General features: G+C 31.6%; 5 protein-coding genes across 9 annotated transcripts; 2 read left to right on the forward strand and 3 right to left on the reverse strand.

Moving 5' to 3' along the window:
- Positions 1 to 350: 350 nt before the first annotated feature.
- On the reverse strand, positions 351 to 2,980 carry LOC114940326 (mitochondrial glutathione transporter SLC25A40). Its single transcript, XM_029314934.2, has 7 exons — positions 2,236 to 2,980; positions 1,796 to 1,962; positions 1,578 to 1,712; positions 1,310 to 1,472; positions 1,015 to 1,211; positions 842 to 923; positions 351 to 652 (listed from the first exon to the last, which is right to left on the reverse strand). Exons 1-7 carry the CDS (start codon positions 2,357 to 2,359, stop codon positions 405 to 407), a joined length of 1,116 nt encoding a protein of 371 aa, XP_029170767.2. The 5' UTR covers positions 2,360 to 2,980; the 3' UTR covers positions 351 to 404.
- Positions 2,417 to 7,638, forward strand: Pop1 (POP1 ribonuclease P/MRP subunit). 4 transcript variants are annotated; one of them, XM_029314932.2, is made up of 4 exons: positions 2,417 to 2,982; positions 3,294 to 3,490; positions 3,624 to 5,057; positions 5,174 to 7,638. In XM_029314932.2, exons 1-4 carry the CDS (start codon positions 2,972 to 2,974, stop codon positions 6,220 to 6,222), a joined length of 2,691 nt encoding a protein of 896 aa, XP_029170765.2. In that variant the 5' UTR covers positions 2,417 to 2,971; the 3' UTR covers positions 6,223 to 7,638. The 4 variants fall into 4 exon arrangements, with proteins under 4 accessions (XP_029170765.2, XP_085336992.1, XP_085336993.1 ...); XM_085480866.1 differs by lacking the exon at positions 2,417 to 2,982 and adding an exon at positions 3,021 to 3,185; XM_085480867.1 differs by lacking the exon at positions 2,417 to 2,982 and adding an exon at positions 3,021 to 3,156.
- On the reverse strand, positions 6,632 to 9,890 carry LOC114940210 (uncharacterized). The gene is made up of 4 exons (XM_029314742.2): positions 8,466 to 9,890; positions 7,697 to 8,019; positions 6,959 to 7,297; positions 6,632 to 6,698 (listed from the first exon to the last, which is right to left on the reverse strand). The coding sequence occupies exons 2-3, from the start codon at positions 8,017 to 8,019 to the stop codon at positions 6,985 to 6,987; spliced, it is 636 nt and encodes a 211-aa protein (XP_029170575.1). The 5' UTR covers positions 8,466 to 9,890; the 3' UTR covers positions 6,632 to 6,698; positions 6,959 to 6,984.
- A 539-nt stretch (positions 9,891 to 10,429) lies between these two features.
- Positions 10,430 to 13,934, forward strand: LOC114940313 (dynein regulatory complex subunit 2). Of its 2 annotated transcripts, none has more exons than XM_029314913.2 (7): positions 10,430 to 10,704; positions 11,252 to 11,532; positions 11,819 to 11,941; positions 12,146 to 12,376; positions 12,635 to 12,876; positions 12,946 to 13,092; positions 13,184 to 13,934. In XM_029314913.2, exons 1-7 carry the CDS (start codon positions 10,613 to 10,615, stop codon positions 13,208 to 13,210), a joined length of 1,143 nt encoding a protein of 380 aa, XP_029170746.2. In that variant the 5' UTR covers positions 10,430 to 10,612; the 3' UTR covers positions 13,211 to 13,934. The 2 variants fall into 2 exon arrangements, with proteins under 2 accessions (XP_029170746.2, XP_085337015.1); XM_085480889.1 differs by having other exon boundaries at positions 10,637 to 10,789.
- On the reverse strand, positions 13,112 to 17,731 carry OstDelta (oligosaccharide transferase delta subunit). Its single transcript, XM_029314741.2, has 11 exons — positions 17,638 to 17,731; positions 16,909 to 17,117; positions 16,597 to 16,722; positions 16,258 to 16,418; positions 15,892 to 16,031; positions 15,434 to 15,809; positions 15,037 to 15,216; positions 14,722 to 14,944; positions 14,408 to 14,620; positions 13,985 to 14,156; positions 13,112 to 13,674 (listed from the first exon to the last, which is right to left on the reverse strand). Exons 1-11 carry the CDS (start codon positions 17,645 to 17,647, stop codon positions 13,529 to 13,531), a joined length of 1,956 nt encoding a protein of 651 aa, XP_029170574.2. The 5' UTR covers positions 17,648 to 17,731; the 3' UTR covers positions 13,112 to 13,528.
- Between the last annotated feature and the right edge of the window lie 362 nt (positions 17,732 to 18,093).

Genomic DNA, 18,093 nt, shown 5'->3' on the forward strand with positions numbered 1-18,093 from the left:
GTTACAGTAATTATTATGACATCAAAATGATGTCATAATAATTACTGTAGCTATCTGGGTATATATATATTATATATAATAATTTATAACAATACTATATACCCAGATAGCCACAGTAATTATTATGACATCATTTCGACATCAAAATGATGTCATAATAATTACTGTGGCTATCTGGGTATGTGTGTGTATGTATATATATATATATATATATATACAATATAGTATTTTTATTCTATTCGAAACGTAAAAAAGAGATTATGATTGAAATCATAAATTTCTTATTTTTGTATATAATAGATATATTAATTTATAAATTAATAAAACATTATATACAAAAAATAAGAAACTAAATTAAAACGTAATTTTATTCCGAATCTGTACAATTTGTTATAGAAGGTACATCATTCTGTACTACTAGATTTATGCTGCAATAAATGTACATTACGCTCAATCTCGAATTCGTTGGCTTTCTTAGCATTATATGATTGGAAGAAACGCTTGCCGTGTTCAAAAGTCGCAATCATAATTGCACAAGCTGGAGCTACTTTTACTAAACGTGGTGTTAATCCCGTAAATAAACCCTTCAATCCATTCTGATGATAGATTCTCTGTATTATGGACCATGTATTGCTACTGCGACTAGGTTTTTCTAAAAATTCATAATATATATATTTTACGGTATAATAGTAGTTTCTTTGCTTTCTATTCTAATTAATTATAACATTTTTGTCATAAATATAAAAGATAACTAAACGTAAATTTGTCTACATAACTAGAGGTGTACAATTCATATTGACCAAATTATTACAAAAAATGTCCATCATGCAATACTATTTACCTGAGTAAATTTCCTTTTCACCCATTTCGATTTGCCTATGCGTTTTAACTACATCAAATGGAATAGTAAAAAATGCTGCTATCTGTAATAGTAATATTTTCAATTTGAGACAATAATATATGACATGAATGAATTTTATAATAATGAAATATATCTTTATAGAAAATACATACAGATCCAGCTACAGCGCCTGCTGCTAGGTTGAAAGTAAAAGTTTGCGACGAATTATAAAAAATCCTCTTTATAGACTCATAATTCAACCAGTATATAGCACTAAAAGGAACATCACGAAGAAGTGTTGAACCCAATCCCATCCATAAACCGGAAATACCACTATGTCTCACAACTGTTTTCATTGCCTGTGTTATTTCTGGAACAGACATAAAACATTGAAATCATTAAAACTTTATGCCAAACCTTTTTCTCTTCATAAGAATTTTAATTTCGTATTATTAATGTTTAACCTACCTGCATAACTCAGTTTCTGTGATTGCATTTTTGTTCTTATCAACTCCAATGGACTCACCAATGTTGCGGCCCAAATCCGTGCTGTAGCACCAGCTAACACGGGAATCCAAAAGGGTTGTTCTATACTGCTGCTTCTATTTTTGAAATTTTTATTATATGTGTCCTAAAAAAATATATAATATTATTAGTAATAATAAATATTTTGTATAAAATAAATCATTCCAAGTCACACATTTAAATACAAAAACAAAAATATGAAAATTTTTACCTTAAGATATAATCTCAATTGTTCATAAGAAACAAAGTACACAACAGTCGCAGGTATAGCTAAAACAAGAGTGGGACTCAAGCCACTCCATAATGATATTACACCTTCCGTTTTACTTATTTTTATCAAAGCATCCTAAAAGAGAAAATAAATGGATATATAAGAGATAATTAAAAGATAAAACAATGTGTTAAAATGCTATTACAATTATCTCATACCACCGTTCCATTGAATTTTCCATTTCTTCTCATCCATTCAGGCATTTCACCATTGGCACAAGGACACAAATGATCCATCAAGCCATTGCAATATAGAAAACATTTGTTTGAAAGCATTGCTTTCTGCTGGGTTTGAAGACGTATTTTTACCACATCCAAAGGAGTCACTAAAAGTGTCGTTAAAAAAATATAAATAATTTTGTAATTTTACTATACATTTAATTTACTATTTAAAAGATGTGCAATTAACAAATTTTGATATAAATATATTTTTTAATAAGAAATCTATATATTTGTATTTAGAAATGTCCCATAAAAATAAAAACAATTTAATCTTTATCAAATTGCAATATACAATTATTAAATAAACTATTTTGTGTTTATAAAAAAATCAACAAGCATTTTTATAAATATATGAATATATTAGCAGAGAAACTTACCAAACACTGAAGTGATAAATGCACCAGTGCAAGAAGCTACAATTTGCTGATACGGTCTAATACGAAATCTTGGATCGTCCAAATCAACGTTTGATGATATATTATTCATCGTTAATTTATTCATCGCGCTCTAAATATCTCTCATACATACACAAAAAATCTACACTGACATAATAGAAAATTTTCCCAGAAAGAAACGACTCTAAAAGCGAGTTGTCAGCAACATCGACGCGATATATCGCGGGAACAAAAAGATAACACACGTGACATCGCAATTTGTTTTTTTTCTATTTTAGCATGTCATGTAACTATTAAAATAAAGTATTCAACGGTATTTCTTTACAGTTAACCTTCTTCTTGCACGTGTCTGACGTTTCTTGCATCAGCTGACTAACGCTGTCAAATTTTATAGAACGCAACTCGAGATAAATCGTTTTATCTTCTTATCACAATGTTTTGCGAATGTTCGATGATATCAATTTTTTTATCGGTCTATAATTGCCGGCATGGTCCTAATATTTGAAATTTCAAGAATTTCAGATCTTCCATCTCAGCAAAATGCACTCGCACTTAACTTGCATCAGAAAGATCCACCAATCACGTATTTGACATGAACATAGGTATATAAAATACGTAGACACGTGATTGATCTATCGATTTCTTTATCTTTATCGATCGATTTTTTATTCATGATAGAATGTAAAAAAAAGTGATAATCAATCAATCTTTCGCTCTTATGAAAAAACGGTAAGTTTATTGGTTATTGCATTTTTATCTGTCATTCGAGCGTCTACGCCTTCTTTTCGCATTCTGTCTCTCTATGAACTATATATAGTCTGTGCCAGAAAAAATTAGCGTAGTAGCGCAAGCACGTGTGCAGAGTGCAGAGATTCGTAGTTCATTCCTCAATCAATGTAAATAGTGAGAATACAAAGTTGATTTGCCTCCTAGTGAGCACATGTTCTTACGTTATTTTTCATTTAAAACAATTATAAAAAATCAATTTATTGCCATTTAGTTGGAGAAAATTATTAATCTGGTGCTAATCAATTTTTAAGGAAGAAGAAGTGGATAACGAGTGTACAATTTAACTTTAGACGCAAAAACGTTAAGTTTTACTCCAACGTCATGGCAAAAAAGAAGAAACAATTTGATGAATTTTTGGGAGGATCTGAGTCACTTCCACATGAAGTATCTATTATGCAATTCGTCTCTTCACGAGCCCATGAAATTTCTGCAATGACATCTTCAATTGGTATATTAATGTCTATGTATTTATGCAATTTAATACATGCTTAAATAATTTTCAATACTAATTTTCTTTTAGAATCATGCTTTAATATATGTTCTATAATGTTAAATATTTATATATAATTTTTTTGCTGCAGAAAATCCTAAACAAACTAAGTTAATATTTCAAAAGCTTCCTGTATATATGCGTAGACGCGTTATGTCTCACAATGTCAAAAGGCTACCACGTAGATTGCGAGAGGCACATTTGGCACAAATGGTAAAGTCAGGAAACGGTCAAAATTTACCATCAACGAACAAACGACCATCCCGGAAATATCGTAGAAGACCACGCAATTTACTTTCCGAGTACACTCGCAGACAACGTGATAAAATCTGGTTGGAGACTCACATCTGGCATGCAAAACGTTTTCACATGATTGACAAATGGGGATATAGACTTGCAAGTCATTCAAACGACAAATGCTTTAGAGCCAATTATCAAGCTCTAAGAGAAAACTGTCTCTTACAAGATATATCTTATTATGCTTGTGTCGAAATCGAAGGAAAGGAAAATTTGTTGATAACAACTTTGGACACACATTGTAATACATCGACATTAACTTTTGGAGCAAAGATATACACTAATGGCCAGAGCCAAGGTACTGTAATGTTCTTCAAAAAAAATGGTTATCCACATTTTCCTATTGGTAATGTGGATTTTTTGTGGAAGCCAAGTGAGTCTAATTCAACTATTAAAACTATTTGGATATGGGTACATCCTGCTTTTTACAATGATTTTCTTGATGCGATTATATCAAGTTTTGAGTTTAAACGAACAAATGTTAATGAATTTGAACGAGATGTTACTCATATTACGCAAGATTCAAATTTTGTGCATGAAAATAATGCAGGTTGTAAAATGGTTATATTCAATTTTTCATTAAATAGATTTCGACTTTCTGGATCAAGGGCTTTCGATTTACTAAAAGAAGTATTACAATTACCATCCGTAACTGACTTAGATAGTGATCCAGAAATGGATTGCACTACTACAGAAGAACAAGAGAATTTGTCAAATAATGAAAAATTAAATGCAAGTAAGACATCAATAGACGATTTCTCTACACAGTCTGTGGAAAGAATGGCAGTTGATGAAAGTGAAGAAAATATTCAGAAAAAATCTTGGCATACTAAATACTATAAAGAAAGAGAAAATATAGAAGTTTTTAAGATACAAAAGCAGTTTTTGCACTCAGTCAAGTGCGGACCGTTTGATCAACCGAGAGACTTAATTATGGGATTAACTGTTTTAGATCCACGTTTTTATTTACCTGAAAAAAGAACGAAATATAAAACGTTAACACAAACATGTTCTGAAGAATATCCGCGATCGACTGATTTAAATCGTTCTCCTATTTGGGATGCACAAATACGCCATATTGCAAGCAATTCTTATATAGCCACAAGTACAATTAACAAGCTTAGAAGTAAATGCCTTGTACCTGATATATCAAATGATAAATATTTTAACAAGGACATAATAGCAAAAATACCGATACTTCTTATTTGGAAATCGAAAAGTACTACAGGTATGCAATTATAATTTACGATTATTATAATTTATACAGTTTTATAGAATTTTAAATCCATCATTTCTCTATTGCAATTATAAAAACATATAATTATAAAAACGTATTGTTCACAGGTTTAGATTCCAGTGTAGATATTATTATACCATCTAAATGGGCAATGCCATTTTGGCTTGCAATTATAATGCGATGTGCAAGAGTAGGTGCACTTAGAGAATCCAGCTTGATAGCTTTTGAAAGTTTAAACTTTAAAGTATCACATATTAACGACCCTGACACTCCTGCTTACATGAGGGAGGCATTGATTACAAAAGAGGAATTAACTAATAAATATTTCCGTTATCCACCAAATAAAAGAGTTAACTATGTCAAAATTGGCATTAGTAGTCCTTACTTCTGTGATTGGAAAAATTTGACGAAGGGCTGGTCGAACGTCGAAGATTTTTACGTCTTCAGAAACTATAATTTTTTATCACTTTTGCAAGCGGAATTGAACCCTGTTAAACGTAAAAATGCAAGAACCAAATCAACTGACAAAACTATACAGTTTAATTTGCAAGATTTTGATGAGTATAAAAACTGCTTGGTGCACGTTCAACTGACTGCGATGGGAAAAGGAGTACCGGAAAAGTTCTCAATCATATGCATGCTGACGCATGAAGATCTGGAAGAATTTGGAAATAATAAAAAGTGGGAAGGACCTCGCGAAAAATGCCACACCGATACAAATGAAAAGTCCCGCAAAGTATCCCGTAAAGAGCATTCGGCGCTATTAAGACAATTAAGACGACAGAGAGTTGAACAAAAGGAAACATTTTCAAATTATGAGGGAAAGTTATTATTCAAGGAATCTGTTAGTGAGATCGACGCAATTGCACATAAGCCCGTTATACAACATCGCACAATTATGTCAGCTTATAAGGTAAAAATGTCAGAAATGTGTCTTCCAGAATCTACGGAAGTTCGCCATTCCTGCGATAGAGAAATTATAGGATACGTAACATTAGGTGCCCGTTCATTCTTGCGCGCGAAAGGTATCGGCACTGGATATGTCACATTAGCCGCATTACTCGAAATTGTTAGTAAAAAATCTAACATTGTTCTCTTCAGGAATACTACAACACGACAATATAGATTAGCAAAATTAGATATATTAGATATTTAAATATATATGTGTGATGTGTGATATGTATATATTATATATATATTTAACATACAACATACATATTTTTTATTGTATTTTTTAATCAAATATTTAAAATATCTAAGAATATTATTTTTTACAAGTTTAATTAAAAAATATATTCTTATCAATGAAAATAATCAAGAATTAATAAAAAATGGGCTGGATGATAGTAATCATGATCAGTCAATATGTCTAGTTTTATTTAGAGTTTTCATTACAAACAGTATTAAAAATGTGTTGTAATAGACATGTGAGAGAATGCTAATTGTTATCATAATTAATATACAAAATTTAATTTTGCTTTCTCTTTAACATATTTTGTTTCTAAACATATAAAAATGTACAAATATCGCACGATAAAAATATATGTATAAAAAAGAAGTAACTTTTCTAATTAATATATAAATAATGGCGATTAATTGTTCGGCAGATAATTCTGTTTGCATCAACGAGATCTGCAAGAAAATATATTGATTATTATATTGATTTTAAGATACAGAATAAATCACAAAAATATGTGTACCTCTATTTGTTTAAAAAAAATATTTTCTTTTTAGAAAAAATATTCATTGATAGGAATATATTTCTTAATGAAGCTTATAATTGAGAATATAAACTATTTCAAAAATATACTGAAAAATAACAATTCTCGATATAAAACAAACATGTGGAGTTTTAGTATAGAGAGTTTTGACAGAATTTATATTAAACTTACATGGATGCATTGAAATTAGGATCGATTTACCAGCCGTAGCCGTAACCATAGCCTGGTCCATAATTATAATAATCATTATAATAGTTATGTTGGGGATAATAGTTACGATATTGGGGATAACTGTGATAATGATTGTGATAATGATAGTCTCCGGGATAAGATCCACCATATCCACCGTAGCCACCATATCCACCGTAGCCACCATATCCACCGTAGCCACCATATCCACCGTAGCCACCATATCTACGGTAGCCACCATATCCACCGTAGCCACCGTATCCACCATATCCACCATATCCACCATATCCACCATATCCACCGCCATATCCGCCACCAATACTGAAAGAGAAGATTACGCAATTTTAGCGACACATATTTAACACTTTCGCTCTAATGTCTTTAGCTAGAATCTTCTGTACAGCAAAATTCGTGTGATTAGCATCATGATAATTGAATCAACAAACGAAACTTCGGTGAAATGTTTCGAGAGTAAAAGTCTAAAATTATATAAAATTTTTACACGTATCAATTGATTTAATTGTCATAAACAGACAAGTGCCTTCAATATTTTAGAATTGATATTCAGGAGATTTTAAAGACTGACAATTTTAATTGTATATACTTTATACCAATTGAGACTATAATTTTATTATAACTTTAATAAATCAAATGCAAGATAATTTATATCTGTTATATTAAAGGTACGCAAAGTATTTCTTTCAGAGATAAACGACTTACTATTTAGCCCCGTACAATCCAGCACCGAGAGCTCCAGCACCAAGAGCTCCGGCACCGAGAAGTCCAGCACCAACAACTCCGGCGCCAAGAGCGGCTTTACCAAGCAGAGCACCACCTATAAGCGCCTTCCCCAGAATCGGTGCTCTCTTATTACGTGTTTGCGTCTCGGCCACTTCGCTCGTTACCGTCGTTTGTGGTCTCACCGGCTCAATCACTACCGAGGAATCCTGAATAGGTGAGACCAATGTCCTCTGCGGCGTCTCAGGCACATCTACTGCGTAGATCACAGCCAGCACGGCAGCCAGCACTATGATACACCTCATCTAAAAGGAATATAGGATACAATCACAGAAAGAGGGTGAGAAAAATAAAAACTATAAAGATATCAAATAGGAACTTAAAATAACAATTAAATTAATTTGTGATTTGAATATTTGATTATAATTTAATTTTTTTTATTTTAATATTTTAATTTTTTATTTTTTAGTGATGTTTATCACTACATAATTAAAAGAAATTTACGTTCTCCAAACTGTTTCAATTAAATATTATATTCTTATATATTGCATATCATTTCAAGGTAAAAATATAATGAAATTTAACATTAACAATTTAAGTTGAATGAAAAAAAATTAAAATGTAAAAAAAGATCTAGACAATTTTGACGAAGGCTGCACATGCGAGAGATATCTTGTCATCACTAATCTTGGAAAATCAAAAAGTTACAAGCTTCTCATTACACAGTACGATCATGTACCACGTTACGTACCTTGTCGAGATCACGTTTTCGGGTGGAGACCAACTATTCTTCCCAAAGTAGCGCCTTCCAAAGACTTTTATACGATGAGATCAGACCGCTGCCCCTACCACCGAAAACTTACACGAAATTTCATGGAAAGACAAGTTACACCTCATCTGTGTGAATGTCCACCTGGCCAAATGTCTCTTCTTAAAAGCAAAAACCATCGTATATCTACGTTCATCCGCTCTAAACATGTGTTTCCTTGATCTCCCTGAACTGGGCGAGGATTTTATTACCTTGCGGATTGACATTGAACCCATCCAGTGACTCGACAGGAATTCCGAGCTTGAAATCCGACTGCTGAATGAAAATTGACCTCGAGATCTTCAAGCATTGTCAACTTTCAAGATTCGTCGACATTACATTGCATTTCCTGAATATTTATTATCGCTTTGTTGTAGTCAAGTGTGCAAATGAAATAGCCAATACGTGAGTTTAATTTTAAACAATGCGAAACTTTTTATTTTGAGCCATATAAGTCTTTCAATCTTTTTTTTCTATGAATATTTTTCTATAAATATTATTACACTGAAATATTTTTTATTTAGATCTCAATAATCCTCTGTCATGTTAATTTTTTATTCAGTTTGATTGTATAATGTAATAACAATGATTTTTTTTTGTTAAATAGTAAACAAGGGAGCAATTTGTGAAAAGAGAAATTGAGTTTATTTATTTGCGTTGGATGAGTTACGTTCATCATCGTGACCTTGACAGGCACATTTCCATATTTTTACGTAATGTAATGCATAGTAAATTCTATACAAGAATTAGCATAAAGGTCTATAAGAAATTCCGGATTTCATTATTTGGATCATTGACACTTTCTTTTATCGTCTACAACTGCAAAATATGAATTAATATTTCAAAAAATGCATGAATAATTGCAGACTAATAAATAATGGCATAAATAACGATACGTGACATTAATGAGAAAATCCAGACACACCTAAACGACCTAGGCGAGGTATAACAGGATATGCTTAAATTGTGAAATAATATAGAATAATGTTCCTCGTTAGGGAGGTGTGTCGCATGTTTTTTTTCTATGCAAATTGCTCTATGTATAACGTGACCTCGTCATTAATGAGCCGACTATCGTAACAGTGAGATGCTAATTTAATTATACCATCGTGATCTCTGGTATAAATGACTTAACTTTCCTGTTTCCTCTGTGTCTGTTCGCTATTTTCAAAGTAGCATACCTTGGAAGATTTGATCGATCATCAATTAAACGCGAGGATAAATCTATTTCTATTTCTATTAAAAGTGGTGTGTCTTTTGCAATAATTATTATTACAGACAGAATAATATACATATATGTAAATTAAGAGCGGATATACATGAATTAAAAGAAAGACGACTTTTGAAATTATACGAAAATATTTCTTGGAATGTCTTCCTTATCATAAATAATTTTTAAATTAGAATAAATACATTTTAAATTAAAACCTTAATATTTTTCTTATTTAAATAATTAACCTTGTCTAATTTATATTATACATATACATATATGTTCTTGTGCCTTTGAAGAAAATGGGAAAAAAATATAAAATAAGAGAAAATCACGAAAAACACGTGCGTTTTATGTAGAAAAATTTAGCCTAAAAATTTTATAAAATTACACATAACTTTATTTGATTACAGTGTGATTTAAAAAAAATGCGTCGAGCAGTGAGTAAAACACTGTAATTTTTAATTATATTTTAAAAGCCTTTTTCTTACAGAATAGTAAAACGCTGCAAAATAAGATATTACATTGATTTGAAAATATGTTAATTGACATATAAAATTGAAAATAAAAATAAGTTTAAAAAAATAAAGAATAAAATAAATTGTCTTAAAATTGCAAATTATACAAGTCGAAGTTATACTTTAGAGGCAAAATTCAAAATTGTTTTATATATATATATATATCATGAAAAAAGGTACCTGCTTTAAATGAAAGAAAAGAAAAGGAACGTGGGATTACATCGAGGAAGGTACCATTGACCAAGGAGCAAAGGACACGCGAAGCTGAGGAACACGCTCAAGAGTTGAGGAAAGAACATCTGAGGCGCGAAATTGAACTCGGTGCTTTAAACACAAAGCGTTATCGCACATTATGGAGGGAGATGATGATGAGGACCAAAATGCCGCAGATTGCGGAGGATGTGGAGATTGCGTGGCGTAACTTCGATCGAGCTCTCGACATCAAGGACTACAGGTCTACTCTATAAGTGTTAAATTTAGTTAGATCGAGACAAGCTAATTGAGCAAGAGAATTCCAATCAAAAAATAAGAATTATTTGGTGATTAAAAAAGAAATATTTCACTTAAAATTATATATATATATATATATATATATATATATATATATATAATATTAAGTGAAATATTGATATGTGATTAAGTGAAATATGAATATATATATATATATATTCAAAATGCGAATACATTTTATATTAGTCAGAAAACTATGTTTTTTTTAAATACTGTGAAATGTATGTGCAACCGGATTCGATATAAAAGTACATATATTAAAAAAGCTTTATATAAGTGTCGAGTCTGGTTAACTCCTAATAATATAATTTATTCGCATTTTTAGAAGGAAAGAATAATCAAAGAATATAGAAGCAGATTCATAATTGCTTTGGTAAACAATTTCCAGTATTTTGAAGAAAGATCTTAAAACATTAATGTGACTCATTTTGAAGTTGGTATTTCCCTACAGAAGATTTGCATATCTTAAGAATGTTTTACGCGCCTTTTAGGATAAGTTTTTTGATGGACGAATTGGCTGAAAGCGAAGAGCAATACCAAAGAAACATAAGATCACACACTGAAATTATAGATCGATTATTGGGATTATATAAGGAGAGAATGCAACGTGAAGAAAAGAACTATCAAAGAGTCTTAAACGAGACACTTGATCAGGATATCGGCAAAATTTATCATCAGCAAAACGAAAATGAGATCTTGCTGCAATCAATTTCACATGGTGTTCAACAACAATTAGAAGAATTATTAAACAATGCCAAAGGCATTGCATTAAGTACTGTCATTAATCTTGCTTGCATATTATATCAAAATTCCTCTTGTTTCAATTAATTTAACATCTATCATAAATGATCTGAAAAAATTGATATTTAATTTATTCATTATTCATATATTAGTGATTCAGTTAATAAAGGCGAATTTTTGACAAAAAGCATGAAATAAAAATATTTCCAAGCTGAAATAAAATACATGATATATAATTGATGCATGATTTTAATCCAATTAATTGCACGTTCAATATTTAATTAATATAAAAGTAATTATTATATCTTCTTTAAAAGGTAAGGTCGATGCATTCGTGGAAGATAGTAAGGATATTCGCAGAATTTCTGCAACTCAACTTGAAAATCAATTGCAAAGCTTCTGGGAAGATTTACGACGAGTCCTATCTGACTATCAAAACAGTAAGCTTATACAAGTGTGTACAATTTAATTACCAGAATAAATAAATTTAGAAAATATTTTATGCATAATTTTGATTAAATATATAAGTTTTGAAATAAAACTCTGGATCTGTCATCATACCTGTAAAATGCAAATTAATTTTACGTTAAGGTCGTAACTGTTTCCAATGAAAGCTAATATTTATAAATATGACATCATTTCAGGAACGAAGGATCGTCAAAAATACGAGGCACTCAAAGAGAAGGACGAGAAGGATCAGCAAGTTATCGCGCAACAATTGTTGCGAACAACTAATCTTTTCGAAGAGATACGAAAGTTTCGAAGTAAAATAATGACGTACGATACTACGGCCAAGAAAGAGATTTCTGAAATTTTGAATGAACACGATTTTTTTCAAAAAGCTTACTGGACTGTGAAAAATCGTCTTCTCTCAGGTAATTAATTTCTTTATATAGTGATTATATATAAGCCATTGTCGCTGAAAATTTATCAAATTTTTTACAATTTAATTTTAGACATCCTTTAAAATTCCATGTATTTTTTAGTACAAAATTAATTCAGTGACAAATTTTCATTTGGGCTATTTTTTATTCTAGATGTGTACTATTTATTAAACAAAAATATTATAATTATTAATAAAAAGTTAAGTAAATCATAAGAATGCCGCAGTGAAAAGTTTAAAATAATTTTAGAACAGACAAAAGACAAAGACCAATTGAAGATATTGTCGATTGAGTATAACAAGACGATAAAACATTTAGAAGATCTTGTGACGAAAGGTAAACGACTGTTCGGGCTGATGAAAATCTGTAGCAAGTATGAAACTCTACGTGAGAAAGTAATTCCTTTTGCTTGTCATATGAAGTTGGAAAACTCGTCACCTACTTCGTCGTGTCAGATCTCGACTACATCAGATTGGGACATATCTCGTCAGGTTAATTTCACCATTCAAAAGCACGCAATAAAAATATGAAATTTTGTAAAGAATATTCAAAATATATAGATCGAAGATTTTCAAGACCTGACAAATTTCTGGCGACGACTCGGCTCCGCACAAATAATCACTATGCAGTTGCAATCTGAGAAAGATAGATTGAAGAACGAGAGAAATCGTTTACGCGAATATGTCAGTTCTTATATGAAGCAAGAGGTAAAAGAGAAAAATAACAAAAAGCATAAAATAATTTAATAACTTTCAATTGTGATAAACAAATTATATCTGCCATATTCTTTTATCGTAGGTGCACGTTCAATGTACCTGTAACTAACATCACTTATCTAAAATATCTCACTGTTCGACGATATTGATCTGTAGTTATTAGAACTGTATGTAAAAGTGTAATCGGTATCATAATTAAACATAATAAGACTATCCAATGTTGAAGAAAATTACATGTAATAAAATAAACAATTATACATATTTTATGATTTATATACATCTATGACAGGTGAAAGAACAGCTCAACGATGGTCTTGCCACTTCAACTTTGAATTTGATTGGCCGTTTGGAGCTTGGCAGTCTTATATTTATTATTATGCACTTTTAAACTGTAACTGCAAACACTCAAAATACATTCAAATAAAAATCAACGTGACGATTTATGCCTGTGTGCTATTTGAGATAGCATCTTATTGCCAGCAAGGAACGTAACGACGCCAAAACCGAGTAAATATCGCAACGTTACAAACATATTAAGTTTCAGCCAGAAAATTCCGAATAATACAAAAATGCCTGAAAATAAAATAATCATAATTATATTCATATTCTGCATCCTTACTGCAACTTCAATATAAATTTTTGTTGTGAATTTCGGGCTACAAATATGATGAGAAATAAAATCACATTTGCGAAAACATCACAATTTACTATGTGCCCGATGAAAACAGATGACTACATGTCATCATCTGTCAAGCAATATCAGGCACATTATTACTGTATTAGAATGTTCTTAATTATTGATTTTGGTAAAAATAAAATATAATTTATATTCATCATGCTAGCTTTATTATATAATATGTAATATGAAATGACTGATACTTACCTCCTAATCCAAGATGGAATGTAATCGCACTGAGAGACAAGGGAAAGTTTGAGATATTGATACCAAGTCGAGCCCATAAAATTAATAATATTAGAACTGGTGCCAAACACAAGCCTGTAAACAAGTTTGATACGAACGCCGGTGGTCTGCGTTCTGGCTCGCGGAACATATGCTAAAATTAGAAATAATAAATTTTTAGAGAAATACTTCAACGATAATAATCTTTCAATTAAAAGTCAGTGTCCGTCAAAGTACAAAAAGTATCGAATAAATACAATAATTTAAACGAATATATTAAAACTAACTTCGACGTAATAATACTCTGCCAATGTTTTGGAGGTGATAAAATTATCAAAGAACTTCTATCACTAACGAGCATTGGCATATATTGTGTACATACATATAAGTGCATAAGAAAATTACCTTTATTTCCGGTTTGGTAGTATACTCATTTGGCTTTTGCTTGTAAGAGGCACTTTTATCAGTACCCTCCACCGAGGTCAACTCAGGGAATTTCAAAGTCACCGTGCCGATGTTGAATCGGAACGGATTACTGATGACGGCATCGCCGACAATTAATTCCATGTTATATTCTCCGCTCTGATGACCAAAATTCGCAGCTGCTGTTCCAACCGGCTGAAATGTTTGCAAAATTATATATACGTCTAAGAAAGAAGATACAATCTATATAGAAAAGTAAAATCTGTTTAAAAATATATAAGCGTTCGAAAAATTACCATGTCGAATTTATAAACGTGAGCAGCATCAGACTCGGCGACGAAAAAGATTTCATGACCTCGCTTATCACTGGAGGCGGATGTGAGACGTACGAAGGCTTGATGTACACGCATCGGTTTCTTATTCGCGGAATCACGCAGCAAAAAACGCATGACTAATTTCTGCTGAGAATCAGCTTCTATTTTATGTTCAAGTTTACCTGAGGGAGACTCTGTATTTATTCTGAAATTAATGAAATCGTAATTAGAAATGCAAGATAATAAATATAGAATGTTGCTTAAACGTATAACATCTAATATATAATGTATAAATACTTTGTAAGTTTTGGCTGAGTGGTTTGATCGGCATCACCGGTACCGATTTCCAAGTAATCCAATATTGCTTCAGACAAAACCTTCACTGTAATCGTGTTCGTAACTGAAGCCGCGGTTATCGATATCTTGTAAAAACCGCGATCAGGTTTCACATTCATAAGATTCACCGTGAAGAGAGTCCTATAGATAAATACAAAATATTACATTTAAATACAGAATGACATACATAGAGAATAATGTTTGTTGAATTTCTTAACCTTAATTTAAAAAAAACAAAGGTTAAAGGGTTTATTCAACAATCATTGCTATGCCCCAAGGTATAGCTGATATCAGCATGAAAGGCTGATTCAGTAAAGTATTGGGAGCCATATAGATATTTATAATCAAAGCTGCTTACTTGTCTGTTGTAGATGGTTGCAAATTCTCATTACTAAGAATAACGACGTCATCTCCCACTCTCGTGGCGGAGTTTGCAACGACTTTAGGTACAGTTGGCAGTGCCTGACCAAGAATATCGCAAACTTTAACCGTGACCAATGGTTGCTGATTAGAGATAATAATTCCTCCATCAGCTAAAGTGATACAAACAGGCTTTTCGGGACTATCAATTGCCAAAGTGGTTAAAGCGGACAATAAATTTGTGACACCTTTTACACTTTGCACAGAACGTCGCGAGAAAAGATAATTGCCAAATTTGACTGTTTGTTGAAAGTTTAGTGGCGGCTTTTTCTTCAATGACGTCGACAACTTAAAAATACCGTTGACAAGAAAACCTACAAGAATCGATTTTATAATTAAAATTTAAAAAATCAATTAATTTAAAATTTCCTTTTAGAAAAAGATTAGATATCATACTCGTGATAGAAAGACCGCCCTCAAACTGCAAGTACTGGCCATCCACTTCATCAGCTTGTACCACAGCATCTTCAATACGATCAAAAGCAAATGCAGCTGGTGCACCTATGTCCGCAGCAATGTGGAATGTGTATCCCAAGCTATAATATAAAATTTATTGTTGAATTACTGTTCGTAATATTCAGGATAAAAATAACAAATCTATAATTTTTAAGATATTTTGTTCAGTACTAATTGCTGTCTTCAATCACATTCAGTAGAACGAAAGTTTTATTAACATCACTACAATTGAATTATAATTATATTTTTTTGATTATGATATTAGTGTTAATATATTATTAAAAAAAGAAAAAACATACAACTTACTTCCATAAACTGTCATCCTTTCGTAAAGCTGCTTGTATTAATTTCACCAATTTGTCAGTTCTGGCAGTAGGTACTTTTTGTGACAAAGCTGTTAAGCCACTCACTGCATAATATAGATCAGAGAGTGTGGAAGTATCCTTTTGTATAACATTTGTCAATACCTGTACAAATAAGTCTGCCATATAATATCTTGTGGTGCAAATCTTGTATATAATTTTCAAGATTTTTTTAATTCAGTAATAATTATTTTCTTCATTCTTCATACAGTAGAACGAAAGTATATAAACATCATTATGTTATATAAATATTATTGATTATCTTATCATTAATATTAATTACCTTTGTCGCAACATTTGCAGAAAACTCTTGACAACCTCCCATAGCTTTCCATGTAGATACAAGATAAAATGCTGTTTCAGGTGTAATGTTTTCTCCATTAGACTTTATTAAATACTTGCAGATGGCCTAAACAAAAGCAAAGACTATCAATATAATAATTCAAGGTATCAAGTTATAAATTACAGTAAGAAAATATTATTATCAGAAAGACTAATCAAACAATCATGGAATTTCAAGCAAGAGCATATTTTCATCACATAATTTATATACGTCAAATATTCTAATGTGAATTGTATGAAAAAGGGAAATTACATTTGTATTTGGTATAGCTTCTCCAAGAAGCTTATATCCACTGACAGCATAATATACCGATGGTACATCTTGTAACTGAAATCCTGGTTCAAGTATACTCTTCAAACGCACTCTATCAGCTGCCGACAAATAGGAATTTGTCGACTGTGAGACTTCTGACAATGCGGAGTGCGCACATAGTGCCACCAATAGCAGTGGTATCACAGCAGCTGAAAAAACGGTACAACGTATTATTTTTTCTTTGAAATTAAATTTATGATGAGCATGCATAAATGTTTTCTATAAATCAATAACTACATATTATAAAATTCTAACAAAAAATAATACAAATTATATTTCTCTTTAGGATACATCGGACTTAATTTCGCAAAATCCTCAAATTTTAACACCTAAATAACACTTTGTACATGTGGTATACATTTTTAAGGAATGCGGTTACATCGCGGCAAAGCCGCGATTGATCAAAACGCTGAAGAAGCATAATATTTCGGTGTAATCGTTCGACCATCAGACAGTTTGAAAAGCCATACGTCATTAAAGAACTTAAAGAAAAACGTATGATTAACATATCGCGAAAATTCGAAGGCTGCTTCGCCGGACACGCGGTCGGTTCTCCGCGTGTCGCTCTTCGAGGTGAAGATTCGCGTTCACTCAAGACAGCGTATTTTCGCTGTCGAGGCTACGCGAAGTCGCGCTAAGGTCGCGAAAGTTCGTCGTACGTGTACTTACTCAGGATCATGTCGAAGCGCAGGTCGCCTCGTCGCAGTCCGGTCGCCACGTCGAACTCTCGAACAAGATGGCTCTATCTCCATTGCGCGTGTCAGGAAAAATGGACGATAGCTGGCTAAACCGGAAATGCCTACCTCGTTTGGCGCCACGAGGGCGGACATGTCGAGTTGCGCGCGCAAGCGATCGATCGATTAATCGATCGACCAAATCTCAAGACTGCATTCAAATTATGTACTTTGCGCATAATTTTTTTGTAAAACGTCTCTAATTAATAATCTTTAATTTCAAAGAATGCAACACATTTATATTTTAGAGAAAAAGAAAGAAATTAAAATTGTTACTATTTTTATTGGATTTTTCTCTACGTGGTTAATTTTCATATTAGAATATTCGAATGTTTTTTTAAGCTTTTGCGTATTATTTATAAAAAAGATTATGCTAATGAATCGCAAAAAT

This window comes from Nylanderia fulva, unplaced genomic scaffold (genome assembly GCF_048542155.1).
Source record: "Nylanderia fulva isolate GAGA-0341 unplaced genomic scaffold, ASM4854215v1 Scaffold16, whole genome shotgun sequence".
Taxonomy (NCBI): domain Eukaryota; kingdom Metazoa; phylum Arthropoda; class Insecta; order Hymenoptera; family Formicidae; genus Nylanderia; species Nylanderia fulva.